Raw genomic sequence first — 19,172 nt, forward strand, 5'->3', positions numbered from 1 at the left:
AGCACTGCTTTAGGCATATAACAAATAGATGTGGAGCTGGTTTTCTCAGCGCCCCACACCATCCTCCCCTCCCACAGGTTTTATACAAGACTGGCCACCTCCACTCCCACTGCCCCAGTTCCCCTCACCCCCCTACTCAATCTGTAAAGACAATAAAACGAGTTAGTAATGTAGGAACACCTTCTAATCTGTTTCTTTTCCTGGGGGATTTAAAATCAGCTCTTTTTACTTAGGTGAATGTTTTCATTCTGGAAAGCAATCGGAAGAAGTGTCTGCTGCCAGGATAAATACATCGAGCACACAAAACAGTCTCTTTAGTGCCCACTCAGGTGGCAAGGGCATGTACACACACCTGTACCTCATAACCTTCTTCCCTTCCTGGTTTCTTATTTCTCTCCTTTTGCTTACTTTGTCTTTGAATTCATCTTTTTTTCCCCTCTTTTCTCCCTGGTCCTTTCTCTCTCCCTTCCCTGTTTTTCTGGTCCTTGAATATTTAGTTTTTCTCTTCCTGTCCATTCTTCCTGATGGTCCCCTCCCTTGGCTCCTGTGTTATGGCTTTACCGTATTTTTCTCCCCTTTCCCACCTTGGGAGCTCAGTTCTAAGTTTTGCTACATTCTTGGCTTACTCCAAGCATCAATGTAGGTCAATATTAATATTTCTGTTGAACTAAAATAATTGAAAGTTTATCAATCGTGGTAGCATGAGAAACAGTAGATAACAAAAGACTGTGGGATCAAAGTTAGACCCAGCTCCTTCCCTAAGGAAATCTGTATTTTTTTTTTTCAATTGTAATTACAAGTGACCTCCATCCTGGTCATGTTAGGGATGGGTTAATGGAGCTCCTCCAGAAAAGAATATGAAGTCTAAAAATGACTAAGAACAATTATCTGCAGCCTGGAAAGAGCTCCTAACAAAGGTAATGCTGAAACTGCAGAATGAGTCGGGTTTTGTGGGGGATTCCTTTTTATCCCAAACAAAGGAACACCACCTTCTATTCTGCTTTGGCCAGAGTTCCTACTCTCCCAAGGAGGCTGTCCAAAGGAATGGATGATATAAGTAGTTTGTGTAGTTCCTGTTAATCCATGTCTTCCCTAGTTCATTGGCTGTTTCTGCAGAGCTTGCTTGTGGATTGGCTTTCACTAGGAACTCACTGCCCCTTCCCACTGGTCTTAGACTCTTACAACTTCCCACTCTCAAGCTGCTCCAGCCATTCATCTCATCGTTTCTCAGTTCTCAGGGTGTTCAGTGGAATTGCCACTTATGATGTTGTAGTAAAGCTCAGACTCCAGAACCAATGGGTCTATACTAAGTTCTCCCCTGTTCCTTATCCTAAGAAGTCCTCAAGGTCTCTTGATGAAGTTGGTGGCTTATGGAATTGGGTAACTGTGAACCTCACAATTCAATGAAGAGCCCTTTCTTTGTAGGGCTTCCTTTGGGTGGAAGCAGAGAAGAATACACCCCTTTTGGAAATCCTATTGCTAGAGATCCAGTAACATTCTTGTTCCTATTAGAAGGAACCAAGTTGCCAAGTTTGTCTTTAAGATTAAAGATTAGCCAGAATAAAAAGCTATTATTTAGAATACAGACTTATTTGACCTTGTGTATCCTCAAATCAGTATTCCCTCAAATCATCACATTACATCTTTTCCTCTTTAAATTTATTTCTGTTAAATGTTTGTCTTTAGTTCATTGATATTCTCCCAGTGATGCTGAATGATTGCAAGAGATAGAGAGACAGAGACAGAGGGACAGAGATAGAAAGAGATTATTGAAGAATATTCTTCCAGTGATGCTAAATGATTGCAAGAGAGACAGAGATAGAGATTACTGATGAATAGGTAGCCCCATGCTTACTGGAACGGTGTCACTCAAGGCACCATCCATTGCCCAGCCCCAAAGTCATCGAGATAATAAGCAACAGGTGCACAGGCTGAGAAGAACAGGTTGCTATCCACACCACTGGAGAGAGCACCCCCATGCACTGGATCTCAGATGCAGTGAAGATGTGGGACATATTTGAGCCCATCTTTTTAAAGTGTTACTTTTTCATCTTTTCTTTTTCTTCAATAAATTATTTTATTTCTATTCCCTTGCCTTTTACCTGTATGCTTCCTTTAAATGTTCTCCCTGTTCCCTTCTCATTTCTGCGCTTTGACCTAACCCCCCATTCTTGATCTTCCTATCCCTGCCTCAGTTCTCCCTACCTTTTTCTTTCCTCTTCACTCACCACTGTTCTGTATTCCTCTTTTTACATCTTCTCATGTAATTGGTTGCTTTTCTCCATAGAATTATTTGCAAAAAGGAAAGCAGAAATTGAGAGAAGAGAACCACTAATGAAACTTCCCTCTAAAGAGTTTCACTTTAAAAAAAAAAAAAAAAAAAAAGCTTTGTTAATAAATGGCATTTTCTACATCCTGACTACTTGGAACTGTATTCCCTTCACAGTCTCTTCCACCCCCACGGTGGAAAGCTAGGAAATTCCCGAGGAGCAGGACGTCGGGTTTTATGTGAATGAGGAATCTTGTTCATCCAGAGCGGGGACTGGCCAGCACTTCTGAGGTTTATAAGGAGGTCTGGGAATTTGTTGGTTGGATGAGAACGCCCGTGGCCAGCAGTGGGAAAGGATGAGAATGGTTGGTGAGGAGGGGGAGGGCAGGACACTGAAAACATGCCCCCGATTACCATCATAGCTCTTCATCATGTTCACTTGTCTCAATGTGCTTTAGTTTGCTTTGCTCATGAATCGAATCCGTTCCATCCAGAACATACCCTCGCCTTTACCAGATACTCGGGGCAAGCCTTAGTTCTAGAATTTCTAACTGCTCGTTCGTTCCAAAATTGACTCGTTTTTTTTCTTTCTTTCTTCAGCCACAGTTGGGCAAGAACCTCAAGTTTGGGCAGTCCCCAGCACCCACAGCCCTTCCTATGAAGAGGACAGACACTCCCAGTCCGGAGGCTAGCTTGGAAGAGGATCTCTTCCTGAGCAGTCCCATGGAAATTGTGACCCACCAGGATTTAGTGCTCTCTGACAGTGAGAACAAAGTAAGTTGTCGCCAGCAGGAACTACCTTCCAGTGATCTGGTGGGAGGAGGAGGAGACTCTGGACTTTCTTACGTGGAGGGCGATGGGACAGAGGGGATGAAGCACTGATGGAGACTCTGTAGGAGGGGGAAAGTGTCCCCCTTAGGAGGAGGAAAAGCCTGTTTTGTCTGTAGCTAGCGTGTTCTACTACAAAACAGCTTGGGCCGTGGGACTCCAAAAGGTTGCAGCTATGTTTCAAAGAAACAAAATGTCAGTACTAATACTGTATTCTGTAATTTAGGCCAAATCTACCCGAAATAATTTCATTTCATTTAATAGTCACTATTTTTAAAGAGAGCTACAAATTAGCATAGTTTCCCATTTCTCCCCTAAATATGGAACTGTGCCTCAAGAAGATTTCAGATGTCATTTTAAGAATTTTGAACAAAAAGATATCCTAAAATATAATCAGGGTTTACATTCCAGAAATGAACTTCTCCCCAAGACTGTTTCCCTTACTCCAGGAGTTTTTTTTAAAGGGATTTAGGCCCCTCCATCACTCTGTTGATTCGCTGTCCATGGAGATAGGCAAGTCCTACTGCCAGTCACGTTAAGTGAGTGGGAAGACATCACCTGGAAGCATTTATTAAGTGACTACCACATGCCAAACATAAAAAGAGGCAAAAAAAAAAAATTCCCTGCCCTCAAGGAGCTTACAATCCAATGGCCATATAACATGCAAAACTATATGTGGGATAAATGGTAAGTAATTAACAGAGAAAGGGTCCCAACAAAAGAATAGACTTTAGCTGAGATTTAAAATAAGCTAGGGAGGACAACAGGTGGAGTACAGGAGAACTTTTATGGAACAGCCTAGGAGCCAGTGTTACTGGACTGAAGAGAACCTGTCAGGGAGTAAGTTGTTAAAATTCTGGAAAGCCAGGAAGAATGGCAAATGGAGAATTTTGTATTTGATCCTGGAGGCAATAGGGAACCACTAAAGTTTACTGAACAGTTGAGATGGTTGGACCTGTGCTTTAAGAAAATCACTGATAGTAGCCAAATGGAGAATGGATTGGAGTGGAAAGAAGCTAGAGGCAGACAGAGCCACCTGCAGGCTATAACAGCAATCCAGGTAAGAGGTGATAAAGTAGAAAACTGGCCCCAAATTCAATGTTCTTCCTCAATCTAGGGCACCAGTCAGTCTGTAGCCTCATCAGTCAATGCTGGGCTGCAGCAGCAACAGCCACGTTACATCCTTTTGGCAGGATGTCCTAAGAATTGCTGTTTGTTTTTGTTTTTGTTTTTTGTCATGATTTTTTAAAGTTCCTTTAGGAGATGTATAGGAATATGCTATCACTGCATATACTTCACTGCAGATAGGAGAAAAGGCAGGATTCTTCATCCTTGCCTCTCCCTTCCCCATTCTTTTTTTTTTCCCTGAGGCAATTGGTATTAAGTGCCTTGTCCAGGTCACACAGTTAGGAAGTGTCTGAGATAATTTGAACTCTGGTCCTCCTGACTCCAGGGCTGGTGCTCTATCCACTGGGCAATCTAGCTGTCCCTCCCTTCCCCATTCTTAAAGGAAAGATTTTTAAAGCATCTTTATCATGTACCTAAAATCTCAAGAATTCCTCCAGATGGAAATTGAAAAGAAAGACTTGAATTCCTCCTCTATAATCCTTAATTTCATCTAAAGATGTCTAAGAATACATCCTTTAATAACGCTAGATTTCCCAAAGGGAAATTTCCTTTCCTAATGCTTAAAATCTATTTAACTGGACAAGTCCTTTCTCTCCACAATTAGAATAAGGTTAAATGAAATATTCCCTTGGCTAACAAATTAACAAACTCATATAAAGTGTAAATAACATACCGAGTTCTAACAACAGATTTTGAGGGAAGAAAGTTACTAGTCCCTATAAAAGGGAAGTAGAAAGAGAAAAAGTTACAGAAAGGGGAAAACTTTTCAAAAACCAATTTTATCAAGAGCCATGCCTGTCTCTAAGGAGTCTCCTTGCCTTTACAATTCCTTTTATATGCATCTAGCTCTTCTCAACTACATAAAGGAAAGGGAGAGTTGAGTTATTTTTATTTATCACTTAAAAGTGCTAAGAGTTAGAAAATGAGGGTGAAAGACTGAAATTTAAAAGAAAAAAACAGATGGTAGGGGCTTATTTAACTGCCTTCTTTGACATCATCAGCCATGTTAGGTGAACTAGGGTCAAAGGCCACAGAAATAAGGGGGCCATTTACCAAGTCAAGGAAGTGAAACAGGAGACCACCATGATTGGAAATGTGTTAACGCTAGATCAGAGGTCAGCTGCATACTCCGTGCTCCTACTGAGTAAGTTATTTTTGTTTCTGGGAAGGAGGTTGGTGGGGGTGTTTTTTAAACACAATAAGGGCTTTAATCTTCAGTCAGAGACTTTAATAATAATATATTCTTATAAAGAACTGATTTTGACTCAATAGGAAGAAAAACTTTACAAAAATTAGAGCTATTAGTGGAATGGACCACTTCAGAAAGTAATGAATTCCCCAATATTGTGGGCTGGTCTTGTTGAATATGTGAGAAATCCCTCCTGGACCGGAAGCTCTTTGACACCAAGAATTCTGTTTTGTTTAATTAGGCTTTGAGACAGATAGATAGATAGATAGATAGATAGATAGATAGATGGATAGATGGATGGATAGATAGGCTTTGTATTTCCTTACAGTCTAGGACAATGATTCACATAAAATAAAATTTAATAAACACTTCACTATATCTACAAATTTCCCCTCATATTTGGATTAGACTAGAAGACTTTAACCTTCTGTTTCTAAGTAGCCTTGCTGAGTTCCTTTGATACATTGAGAACAAAAAATAGAAAAAGAAATAATAGAATAAAAACATGCGTCTATCAAGAGACAGAACAAATGTCATCTTTTGTTAAGTTTTTAGCCAGGTTCTTTATGTCCCAACATCTAACTTCTGTAATCTTATTGTTTTCCTAGTCCAGTGATACTTCAACTTCCTTAAGCCCTTTGAATTTGCCTGGAACAGGGAGTGAAATGGAGGAGAAGGTAATGTAACATGCTTCTGTTTGTTTTAACTTTTTTGTTTTGTTTCCCCTCTGTAATCATTTGCTATTGATTTTCCCCACTTTTCCATTTGCTAATTTTACGTTCCATTTATGGCTGTAAGTCTCTCCAAAGTGCAACCACATGGCCCTTAAAGATACACTGATAAGTCAGCAGTAACAGATGTTACAGAATCTGTTTCCATGACAATGTGTGCCTGATGAAACTGGACCCTGCTCTGGAAAACCGAGACTCCCAGCATGCCTGAATTTGGAGGTTTAGACACAGATAATTTTCAAAAGAAGTCCACATGCTTCATTAAGATAAAAATCACTTGCCACAGCTGTTCAAGGTGTATGAAGGTTCCTGCAGCTCAAAAAGACTGTCTTTTTTCTTCAGCCTCCAGATTTATTTGGTCTTTCCCTTTCCCAACATGTCCCCTTTTTTAGCTTTCATTTCAAATCTGTGAATTTCACAGCAGGAATCAACTGAAGCTTGTGGAGAAACTGAGGGTCCTGCTCTCTTTAGAGTCATGTCTGCAACGGTGACCCTTCTCATCTTCCCAGGGATCCAGGCAAAGACTCAGGGCTTAAGAGACTGACACAGCGGTTACTGTCTGACCCTTCGGCAAATGAGCCCTCTAAAGTTTATTTTTGAAGATGAAGCGCACTAAAAAATGGCCAGTACATGACAAAAGGCTCAGTTTACTCATCTCAAAATCGAATCAGTTTTGCTTAGCTATAAGCATCGATGTCTGCCCTTTTATGAGTTCAGTCTTTTGGTGAACTTTTTTTGAGAGCTGATATCTCAGTTCTTTTTCACTCGCCTCTTAGGGAAAGAATGGAAATGGGAGACTTAATTCATTTAAGTTGAATAAAAAATGGTAGTCACACAGATCTGGAAAGTTAGGAAGCTGGAGATAACATCTGGGAGTTGCCATATTTACTGAATACTAACTTATAGCCATAGAACTAGCCTAGATCCTGCTTTTCATGGATAAATATGGAAAGTAACTGGGAAGTGAGGAACTCGCACTAAAATGTTGCTGGTTGTACAGCTGCCACCCAGAAGTTGCCCTGACACAAAATTCTGCCCTCCAGCCTTAGGCTGCCCTCTGGCCCCAGTGATGATGCTGAAGCTGGGAGACATCATGGGACCTTTTGGTCCTCAGCCTTCCTTATGGACTGAAGCTTCCTGTCTTTGTCGTGTTCACGCTTACTTTCTCTCACCTTTCGAAGATTTGTAATAAAAAAGGAAAATTTGGACATTTCTGTAGGCAACTAGAAGGAAACTAGGGAAAAATGAGAATTTAAAAATTATGAAACAAGAAAGAATGATCCAAGGAGCAAGCTCCGAAAAGTCTAGAATCAGCGGTATCAAGGAGACAAGCCGAAGGGCAAAGAGAAGGCCATCTCACCTCCCAAGACTGAATCAAGGAAGAAGAGCACAGCATGATGATGCTTTAGAATTCGAAGTTTGGTCCTGGGGAGGAGCTCTCAATAGATGGCCTCTATTTTTTTCCCCCTAAAGTACAAGGTTTTCTGCATAGAGCAGGCCTTTTTAATGTTCATGGATCCCTTTGGTATTCTGGTAAAGTCTCTGGACTCCTCAGAATAACATTTTCATTTCTTAGTATTCCATCATGATCATATAACACAATTTAAAAATTCATCATTTGGGAAAAATGGAAAGCAGAATGGCAAAAACTGAGAACAGGCCAAATCTTACACCATTTACCAAAATATGGTCAAAATAAATACAAGATAGATATATTTTGTGGAAATCTCAAAGCTTAAAACTATATTAAGACTTCTGGTACACCCAGAATATTGGAGGAATTGGGACTTGCCCTGGGGCAGAGCTCCCCCACTGTTGGTTAGAGACTGAGTCTAAATAAAAAGAGAGAGATTATAAGAAAATTTGAAAAACAAAAAACATATTACCCATCAGACTTACGGATAGGTTAACAATTTATGAAAACAAGAGATAAAGAGCAGCTGGAGGTAGAAAATGGATAGTTTCAATTACACTAAATTAAGAAGGTTTTGTATAAATAAAAAGGTAGCCAAAATCAGAAGGAAAGCAGAAGTATTTACAGATAGTTGCTCAGATAAAGGTTTCCTGTCTCAGATATAAAGAACTTTGTCATCTGTAAGAATATGAGTCATTCCTTAGATAAATGGTTAAAGATGATGAACAGGCAGTTTTCCAATGAGAAATCAAAACAATTTATAGTCATATGAAAAAATGCTCTAAATTATTGAGTAAAGGAAAGCAAATTAAAACAATCTTGAGATATCACTTTACACCTATCATAAGAACAGTAATTAAGTAATTGAGTAATTAAGTTATTTTGATACTTATAAATACTCAAATCAACTACAAAGGACCTACAATTTGGAGCATTTTTTCATATGATTGTAAAAAGATTAGGATTCTAGTGAGTACTGATGGGATCAAGACTATAGCTAACTAGTTATGGCTGAAGTAGAGTGAAGATTTTAATTTATTAGGAAACTAAGGATGGGAAAGTAAGGGAGGTGGGGGAGAGAAGGGGAAAATGACATCATTCTGTAAACTTAAATCCCAAAGTGTAATTAAGGGCTGGAATTTGGGATGAAGAGAAATCTTAGAATCAAGCAATTAAACTTTTATTAAATGTCTATCACTGTGCCAAGGACTGGAAATACAAAGAAAGGGAAAAGACAGTGTTTGCCCTCAAGAAACTTACATGAATCACATATTGATCTCCCTAAGAAAGGAAAAAGAATGATATGGAGCTGGTAGACAGTAGAATCGGGTGATGGAGTGAAGTGTGATTTTATTTACTCAGATTCTAACCACCAGCAGGGTAGCTTTGCCCCAAGGCAAGTCCCAACATCTGATTCCTCCAATATTCTGGATATACCAAAAGCCTCAGTATAGTTTTAAGTTTTCCGGTTCCTCCCCGCTCCCCCCAAAAAGAGATATACAGGATGTAGAGGTCACAGGTGTCAGGCCTGAGGATTCTGAAACCATGCTAAAAATATTTTGGTACATATCAGACCTTTGCTTTTGTCTGACTTTGGGGGAGCATAAGAGAGGCAAAAACGAGTTTAGTCACTTTTCTTTCATCATTTCAAATTGAAATCCAAGAGTGTGGACCATTTCATAGTTCCACCAATAGTACCTGCCTTCCCTTTTGAAGGGAAGAACTCTGGAATTAAGTGTCTCACATATGGGAGAAGCTTACTGAAAATGCTTATCATTAGATGAACATATTTACCCTAAATTCCTGTCTCATTCTTCTTTTGTGGAGATGAAGGAATAAGCTTTTTTATAGAGAACCACAGACTCATCCTGAATGTAAACATTAGGATTTGAGGGGAGGGGAGGGTCACAAGGATACTAGGAAGGGAGTATGTTGAAAAGGAAAATTACTCCCGTCAAAGCCTAAGTTTTGGGGCCCTGTCCCAAAAGATTTTAGTGCTGTGCTTCAAGAATGTCAAAGCAAATTGTGATCAGACCTCCAAATGCATTTTAAAATTTTGATTTTTTTGAATGAACAAATGATGTGATGTTTGAAATATATTGTTTGACTTAGTTATGAAAGGTCTCCAATGTGAAGTCACTTAGGCTAAGTGGTCTTAATGGCCATAAACATATAAGCAAAAACAGACAGCCTGTGCTTTTCCACTGTTTTCTCTCCTTCTGACCTTGTGTCAAACATGTAAATGATCTTAGCTCATGACTGAGTAAGGCTTTGGACCAACTGCACTGGTTATTCCTCAAAACCTATTCCCAGGTCCCCAATTACCAACTCAAACTCTTAATCAGTTTCTGGTCTCAATTAGGAAATTTCGTCACCCGAGTCTGTCATCGATAAGTGATCCAGGAACTTTCTCACTGCATCTGGGTCTAATTAGGAATGCTCCCTTCCTCATCTGGAATTGGTTACCTGTTCTCAACCAAGTTCCATCTTTAAAGTTCAGGGTTTCTTCTCAAGAGCCAGGGGAATATTGTGCACAGTAACAGAACATTGTGTGATGAGCAACTATTACCTTTCAGCAATATGATGATGCAAGACAAGTCCAACAGACCTATGATAGAAAACGCCATCTGCATCCAGAGAGAGAGAGAGAGAGAAAGAACTATGGAGATAATGTAGATCAAAGCATATTATTATTATTATTTTGCTGAGACAATTGGGGTTAAGTGACTTGCCCAAGGTCACATGGCCAGGATGTGTTAAGTATCTGAGACCAGATTTGAACTCAAGTCCTCTTGACTTCAGGGCCAGTGCTCTATCCACTATCCCAGCTGCTCCCAAAGCATACTATTTTTATCTTTTTTTCCCTTCCTCATAGTTTTCCCCTTTTGTTCTTTTTCTTTCACAACATGACTAATATGGAAATATGTTTAAAATCATTATATACTTATAACCTAAATCAAATTGCTTGCTATCTTGTTGAGAGGGGGGAAAGGGAGGGAAAGAGAAAAATTTGCAACTCCAAATCTAACAAAAATGAATGTTGAAAACTATCTTACATGTAATTGGAAAAAATAAGATATTGAGCAAAAAGAAAAAAAGACTTCTCTTTTCAGACCCCACTCTGTGTGTACTCCCACTAAGATCATTGAATCTATACCTATCTCCCATGACTCTGCCTGTGTGTTTGTGTACATGCACATAGTAATAATGCTCTTGCTTGAACCAGTTTCCTAAGTACCAATTTTCTATAAATCCTGAAACCTGAGTCTTTGCTCTCACCTGAGCAACAAAAATCTACTTTCTCTTCTTCCTAACCATGACCCCCCCCCCAATTGGAAAAAAAAAGAAAAGAAAAGAAAAGCAAACGACAAATATTGTATAGTTAGCAAAAGATATTTCCATTGGCCATGTCCAAAAAATATGGTTTATTCTGAATCTCAACTCCATCACCTCTTCCAATAGGTAAATAACATGCTTTACCCAAATCAGCTACTTGGAATCATGATTATGTTGATTAAAGTTCTTAAGTCTCTCAAAAACTGTCTTTATTGACACTATAGCTGTGACCACATCACTTGTTCTCATTCAGCCCACTTCTCTCTGTATCAGTTCATGTAGGTCTTCCTAAGTTTCTCTGAAACCTTCTTCTTCATCATTTTTCTTATAGTGTATAATACTTCTTAACATCCATCTACCAGAATTTGTTCAGTAATTCTCCAATTAATGGGTGCACCTGAGTTTTCAGTTCTTTGCTGTTCCAGAAAGAGCAACTAACTATTTGGGGAACAGCCGGGCGGCACAGAAGATAAGGACACCAGATCTGGAGTTAGGTAGACTTATTTGGTGGGAGACACTTAGTGATTCTAGGCAAGTCACTTAGCCATATTTGCCTCAGTTTCCTCAACTGTAAAGAGAAGTTGAGAAAGAAATAGCAAACTATTCCAGTTTTTTTGCCAAGAAAACCCCAAATAGGGTCACAACGAGTCAGACATGACTGAAATGATTAAACAACAAATAAATACTTCTGTATATGACTCTTGGATCCTTTAAATTATTTTTTAAAAAGTAAATTTGGAAAATTTAAATTCTCAAATGGTTATATCACACAATTATTTTATGATGTTAAATTGATCCTATACCTGCTCTTTGGATAAGTGATATCTGAATTAACATATACTTTTGTATATAACTCCTGGGTCCTCTAAATTATTTTAAAAATAAATAAATTTCCAAAATTTAAAATTCTCAAATGGTTTCATCACACAATTATTTTATGATATTAAATTGATCACGTACCTGCTCTTTGGATAAATGGTATCTGAATAAACATTTTCTTATTCCTCTCCCAGTGGAGACGTAACCTCTACCAAAGACACTGAGTTTGGAACCTTTAAAAAAAAATAATAAATCTTTGTTGGAGAACTTTTTTCTGTCACTTATGTTTTCCACTGGAGTTTATAAAATCTCAGAGCTGTTTTCGAATCCTGACTTTTGTTTTTCATCCTGACACACAGGCTGCTCCAGTGAAGTCATCTCGGCCAAAGCGACATTTCTCCTCCACTGGCACCATTGAAAGCGTTAACCTGGACGCCATTCCTCGGGCCGTTGCCCGCCTGGACAACAGCGCAGCGAAGCACAAACTGGCCGTGAAGCCAAAGAACCAAAGGGTGTCCAAGAAGCACAGGAGACTGTCCAAGGTATGGAGCGCTCCAGCTGGTTCACAGATGCGCTTTCATCAAACCGCACACCATAAGGCCTTCCCTCTCCAATTTTCCACAGGATAGGGCAGGCGGATCGGAGAGCTTGGCTAGGAGAAGGGGGCTCCCCTTGAGCTGAGCTGACCCACACCTGACAGGGCCATCCCCCTTATCTATATCTAGCTGGGCCACAAGTAGAAATCCTGTCTTCAGCCGTCTCCAAGTTTCTTTTCTCCTTGCCGCTGCACAGAAGTCTTTACCTGTAGTAAAACATTTTGCTCCGGCTCCTAGAGCTCACTTTTCTATGGCCTGTGACTAAGCACTTCACTTTTTGTGGTGGGCCGGAGGATGTGAAAGGCTTGACTTGGCTGGCTTTGATCTGGCCTGTGATTTTCATCTTCTATTGTGGAAACTTCCTCCTGTGATGCTGATTAGCAGGAGTCTAAATGTGTTTCCAACATTAAATGGGTCTTAAAAAAAAATAATCAGATGACCAGTCCATACTGAAAGCACCAGGCCCATTTGTTTGGGGTGTTTTCCTGGAAATACCATAGTTTTTTCTAGATTAGGGAAACAAATTATCTTTGGGTCATTTGGAATTAGGAGGTTAGAGCAAAGTATCCTTGCTCATACAACCAGAACGTGTGTTGGGGCAAGACATGAGTGCTCTACAACTATACCGTATTGCTTCTCATGATTCTATCTAACTATATACAAATCAACCGTTATCCCTTGAGTTGAAACTATATCGGAAATACTCATTATCTGTAAAAGAAATCGGCATAAAAGCCATTTTGAAAGAGCTAATTCTGTTTCTCTCTTTGATGTTAGGACCAACAAAATGATCAAGAAAGCTTTGAGAGTCAGTTGTCTCTAGACCAGAATGGACACTCTGGGGAAGAAAAACAAACTTGGCCTGAAGAAGAACTCCAACCACTTGATTCTGAAGAAGAGAAAAGACAGCAAGAGGAATACTGGAGACATCTTGAGGCTGAATATAGAAGGCAAAGGGCGGAGAAGAAGCGCCTAGAAGAGCAAAGGCTTCAGGAAGTAGAGAGGAGGCTTAGGGAAGAGAATCGAAAACCGCTTCTGGAGGAGAAGAGAAGGAAGAGGAAGAAAAACTACGGGAAGAGGAGAGGCAAAGGCCTGAAGAACCAGAGGAAAGCGGCCAAAAAGAGGCAAAGCAGGAGCTGGAGGGGAGAAAAAGCTTGGATACTGAGGAGGGAGCCTGTGGGCGGCAGGAGGTGGAGAAGCCCCTGGAGGAGCTCCAGAGATCCGAGGGCCTCCAAGAGCAGAGGAAGCAAGAGCCGGAGGCAGCGCAGCTGGAGGAAGTGCACCCAGAGGAAGCTGAGCCACCAAAGGAGATGGAAGAGGCCCCCTTAGTGCCAGAGCTCTGGAGTCGAGACGGGGCCGAACAGAAGGAGCAAGGGGCTGAAGAGCAAGGACAGAAGGAGAAAGGGAAGGCACTGGAGGAGACAGGTGAGCACGGGAGACAAGAGGCTGAAAAGGAAAGAATGGAAGATGAAGAGAAGTTACTGGAGGGCCCAAAGGACAAGACTTAGGGGTAGGAAAGCAGAGCAAGCAAGAGTCAGAGAAGCAGCTCCCTACCGAAGAAAGAGAGCGTGGGCCAGGGGAGGTGGGCCGGAAGCAGGACATCCAAGGCCCTCAGAAGCCTCCCCAAGGCCCAGAAACACCGAGGCAGTCGGGAGCGGACCGGTGCCTGGAGAGCCAAGCACAGGGCCACTCCAAAAAGGAGCCCCAGCATGAAGGCCGTGAAAGAGACTTGGGGGGCCTGCAAAGAGCGGGGCAGCAAATGGGAGGCGGCCCTCTGCTCCCAGAGGAGGGAACCCGGCAGGGACATCCCCTCAAAGAGAAGAAGTGGCCCCTGGAGGAGCTGGCTCAGGTGGAGAAGAAGGAAGCCGCCAGCCTGAAGAAGGACCGGAGAGGAGAGGAGCTGAGATGGCAAGAGGTGGAGGAAAGGCAGACCATGCCCAGGCCATACACATTCCAGGTATCAGGGGGAAAACAAATCCTGTTTCCCAAGGTCAATCTGAGCCCAGTGACTCCCGGGAAGGAAGCAAAGCTTCCGGGCATGGCCCAGGAGCCCGAGGCTGCCCAGCCTGGTCAGGCCCCCCATTCCCTCCCTTCTTCTCTCAGTATCCCCCACACAGCCATCTTGGTCACGGGAGCACAGCTGTGTGGGCCGGCTGTCAACCTGCACCAGATCAAGGACACGGCCTGCAAGACTCTGCTGGGCTTGTCGGAAGAAAAGAAGCTCGCGGATGTTAGCGCTCCGGAAAGCTCGGTCCGAGGCCCCCCGGAAAGCTCGGTCCGAGGCCCCCCGGAGGCGCGGGCAGCTGGCGGCCGGGCCAGACTTCCTCAGGAAGCGTCCGGCGGCAAGGCTGTCCCGGCAGAATGGGAATCCATCCGTTCCAGGATCCTTAAGACCGCCGACAACGGCCAGGGTGGCGACCGGGACCCGCTGAGGCAGAGTGGCGAGAGTGGGGCCAAAGGCCGGCGCGACTCCCGGGGAAACCTCAGGAAAACCTTGTCAGCAAACGCAAAATTCTCCATCATGCCCGCCTGGCAGAAATTCTCTGACGGAGGCGCCGAAGGCCAGAAGCAGAACGCCGAAAGCCTTAGGAACAAGCCTGGGCTAGGGCCCAGCGAGAGGGCGGAGGTCCCGACTCCCGCGGATGCTAATCCCGGACCCCAAAAAGCTCCGGAGAGGACTAGGACGCCCGCGGCGGACACCGTGGAGGGATGCAAATTTGCCAAAGACCTTCCATCTTTCCTTGTCCCCAGCTCCCCTCTCGCCCAGCCCGAGGGGGCCGCCTCCTCCGAAAGTGAGGCCGGCGCACAGAAGGCCGAAGCCGGGCTCCCCAGCGGAGAGGAGAGCGCGGCGCCTTTTGGGATAAAGCTCCGAAGGACCAACTACTCCTTGCGCTTTCACTACGATCAGCAAGCCGAGCAGTCCAAGAAGAAGAAGAGGCACAGCGCGGGGGACAATTTTGACGGGGCAGCTCCCGTTCTGAAGAACAAGGACGGGGACAAGGAAGCTGTCCAAGGGACTCCGTCCCCTGGCCAAGAGAGAAAGGATGAGCCCCTGCATCTGAGAGATTCCCCCGACAGCGCCCCCGATCCTGGGCGCCACCCGGCTGCACCCCTGCTCCCTGGGAGCCGCAGCCCCTCTCTGGACCACGACAAGCCAGGGGCTAAGTCACCCCTGCCGCAGAAGCCGGCCCTGGCCCCCAAACCCGCCAGTCAGACCCCTCCGTCCTCTCCTCTTTCCAAAATGGGAAGGCCCTTCTTGGCCGAGCTGCTGTCGAGGAGGGCCGCAAAACCCGACCAGGATGCGGGGGAGAAGCTACATGGGAGCAAGGACGGCGGGGAGCTTCAGCCACCACCCGGGCCCCACACCGAGAAGGCGAAGGGAGAGGAAGACATGGCAGAGAAGAAACCTCCTTCTCCATCCGTGTCCGTCTCCCAGCAAGAGAAACCGGACAGAGCCCTCGAGACCGGGAAAAAAGGTGGGTGAGTCTGGAACGCTCAGAGCCTCGGGCCGGGTATCAGGGGAACCCGAGATGGGAGCTGGCCATAGACCGGCCTCAGCCAGGCCCCCGGGCATGGCACTGAGCATTTGCTCAGGTCAAAGTGAGCCAAGCAAACTTCCACTTCTATACAGTGGTAATTAGGGCCTTTCCACACTTGGGAACGGCAAAAGGAAAAAGGAGAAAGCAGCCAGGGCTGGCTCTGCTCACCACCAGTCTGGGTCTTACTGAGTTTCTCGAGGCTGAGAGGGACACCCAACCTCTCTAGAGAGAGAGGGCTCTCCAGAGCCCTTCCCTGCATCCAGCAGGGTGTTTTCCACTTCACTGGTAATAGGAGCTCTGGTCACAGAGCAGCAAAAATACAAAGGCTGGGTTTTGGTTTTTGTCTTCTCTTCAGAAACCCACTAATCGCCATTAATAAAGACCAACTATCAGGCCATCTTGTAGGCTGAGTCTATAACATTTGCAAAGAAGGAATAGGAATTGGCTAGGGTCAATTAGGCAATGATAATAGACAAGAGATAAAAGACCAAGCTGCTTATTTTCTATTTTCTCTACTAAGGACAATGACCTTTACACTGAACAAAATACCAACAGGGAATTGATACCCAAGATAAGCAGGACATGGTCAAACAGCAATTAGCTGCCTTTGATGAATTAAAGGCAGCTGGCCCAGACAATTTCTAGTACATGTGATTAATTCTAGAACTACCGCCAAAGTTATTTCAATGATTATAGAAAATTCTGTGCTACAGGGTAAATGTTGTCCCACTTTTCATAAAGGAGAAGAAAACGTTTAAGTCAGTGAATTTAAGTCAGATTTTGATTCCTGGAAAAATCATTAAAGAGATGGATTCGTCAATACAGAGATTACAAAGAGACAGCATGGCTTCATCAAAAACATGTCATTCCTAACTTAATCCATCAAAAATGGAAATCAGGCTATCACTTATGAAATATACATAATAGAGAATCTCTATTAGGTAATAATAGACAGGGAATGATGTGAATATGTTTCACTAAGATTTTGATAGTGTTTTTGATAATTTTCTACTTTTCATGTGGAGAAGATGAAAAGAAAAGGACTAGATGATAATACAAATAGCTGGATTTGGAGCTGGTTGGATGGCTGGACTCAAATAATAGATATTAATATTTCAATGTCAAAGTAGCAGAAGGTCTCCAATAGAGTTCCTTAGGGATCTTTACTTGGTCCTTAGCTATCTGACATTTTTATTAATGATTTGGATAAAGCTATAAATAGTATATTCCTAAATTTTTCAGATTACACAAAGGATTATATACATAACACACTGGATGACAGAGGCAGCATTCAGAAGTAAAATATTATGCTGAATCTCAAACAAGATTGAGTAGGGATAAATGCAAAATCTTGCACTTGGATTCAAAAAATCAACAACATCTTAAATAGAGGGAGACATCATAGACAACTGTTCCAGAAAAGATCCAAAGAGTTTAGTAGAATGTAAGCTCAATAATAGTCATGACTTTGATGTGGCATCCCAAAAAGCTACTGTAGCCTTGGGCTGCATTAGAAAGCTTATAGCTTTCAGGAATAGGGAAGTGATAATCCCATGATCCTTAGCTTTGTCAGTTTTCATCTGGAGTATTGTATTTAATTCTGGGATCCCCAGGTTAAATAGAATATCAGTAAGCTGTGGAGAGTCTAAATCGGCATGAAAAAGGTATCAGTGTGCTGATAAATGCTAAATTACTAGCTTTGCACAACCCCAAAAAATTTGTCTATGTATAAATAGGACACATCTTTTACACCTGCATTAACATTGTCTTCTTTATTGTCTGCCTATTTTTCATAATGGGACATTAAAGAATCTTGAAAGACAATGGTAAGGGAAACAACTGGCAAGAAATGGGAGAGAAAATGTTAATGCCCGTTAAAAAGGTGTGTCATGTACAACTGTATAATCAACAGAATGAATTGAGTCCCGCTGTTGACTGATTTCTGGGGTATAAATGCTCACACTGAAAACCCAACAGCTGGTTCTCACAAGCCTATGAGCTGGCTTCAGCATATCCCTAGAAAGGATTCTGAGCTTGTGGTGTGAACATCAGTTGAAGGAACTGGGCTTCTTGAACCTCGAGAAATGAAGTCTCTGGGAGGAAAGGAGGAGGAAGGGAAGATAGTGCAGGAGAGAGAAGATAGATGTCTGTTGTATGAAGGTTATCACACAGAGGGGACAGAAGCAGAAGGAATGGACGGAAGGTGGATGATTTAGGCTTGATGTTTTAAATAACTTTCTAACACTTAGAGCTGTCAAAAGGTGAAATGCTTTACCTGAAATTTCTTGAATTCATCCTCCTTGGAGCAAGACTAGATGGCTATTTTAATTTTATAATTAATATTATATAATATATAAACAATATTTATTTATGGTTAAACATGTTATAATAGAGATTTTTTGTGTTTGTGTTTAGACTGGATGGCTGTTGAGAACCTCTCAAATTGTAATTTTGTAAACTCTTCTTCAGAGTTTAAATCTCAGTTGAACTACTTAATCTCTTTGGCCTCAGTTCCTTATCTATAAAATGAAGTAGTTGAATCTAACAACTAAGGTTCTTTCTAGCTCTAAATTTGATACTATTAATCTTAGTTTTCTCATCTGTAAAATGGGGTAGTTGGAAAATTCAGAAATCAGGCACAGTTCAGAATAGGAGTCCCTATAGAACCAAAGAGATAAGAAAAATGCCTGGACTTTAAATCAAAAGGCCCGCCTTTGAGTCCAGATTCTGATCATTGCTACCTAGATGACTGAGTAAATTGATGGAGGATGAAAATGGTAAAAGTAGCTAGTATGTATGTATGTTGTACTTTAGATGTTTAATTCAACAAGCCTTGGGGTGTAAAATATAATTTGCTAGATGCTAAGATTACAAATACAAAAACAAATATAATTTTAAAGAGAGGAAGGAGAGTCATGAAAAACTATGGAAGAAAGGTCAAGAAAATTGACATCTAACCACCAAAGAAAACGAGAAGTTTAATTGAACTTATCACTAGTAGAAAATCATCTGTTTCAAGCAAGGAAAACCAACAAGATTGATTTCTAGTCATTTGGCTCCTTAAGCTAAAGTATACATTCCTCATCACTTGTCTGGGTTTTATAAGGCCATGGGCAATTCCACATTTTAGTCACCTCCCATTCTAGGATAACCATATTTTTTCTCAATGTAATGTCTCTTCCACTTCCACCTTCACTAACTCTACAAACAAAATCAATCAATCCAAGTAACTGACAGGCCTAGTCAGCCAGATTCTGATTAATCGCATTTCCAATATGTATCATTGTCCAAAACAAGAAATACAGTAATAGTGATTCATGCAA

General features: G+C 42.1%; 1 protein-coding gene across 1 annotated transcript in view; it reads left to right on the forward strand.

The window, feature by feature from the left end:
• Positions 1–19,172, forward strand: part of CRACD (capping protein inhibiting regulator of actin dynamics) — a 253,636-nt gene that overhangs the window by 224,579 nt on the left and 9,885 nt on the right. Inside the window, 6 exon segments of the mRNA XM_051966169.1 lie at positions 2,870–3,043; positions 6,023–6,091; positions 12,074–12,256; positions 13,088–13,349; positions 13,352–13,789; positions 13,792–15,786. Coding sequence (XP_051822129.1) covers positions 2,870–3,043; positions 6,023–6,091; positions 12,074–12,256; positions 13,088–13,349; positions 13,352–13,789; positions 13,792–15,786 — 3,121 coding nt within the window.

This window comes from Antechinus flavipes, chromosome 6 (genome assembly GCF_016432865.1).
Source record: "Antechinus flavipes isolate AdamAnt ecotype Samford, QLD, Australia chromosome 6, AdamAnt_v2, whole genome shotgun sequence".
Classification (NCBI taxonomy): Eukaryota; Metazoa; Chordata; class Mammalia; order Dasyuromorphia; family Dasyuridae; genus Antechinus; species Antechinus flavipes.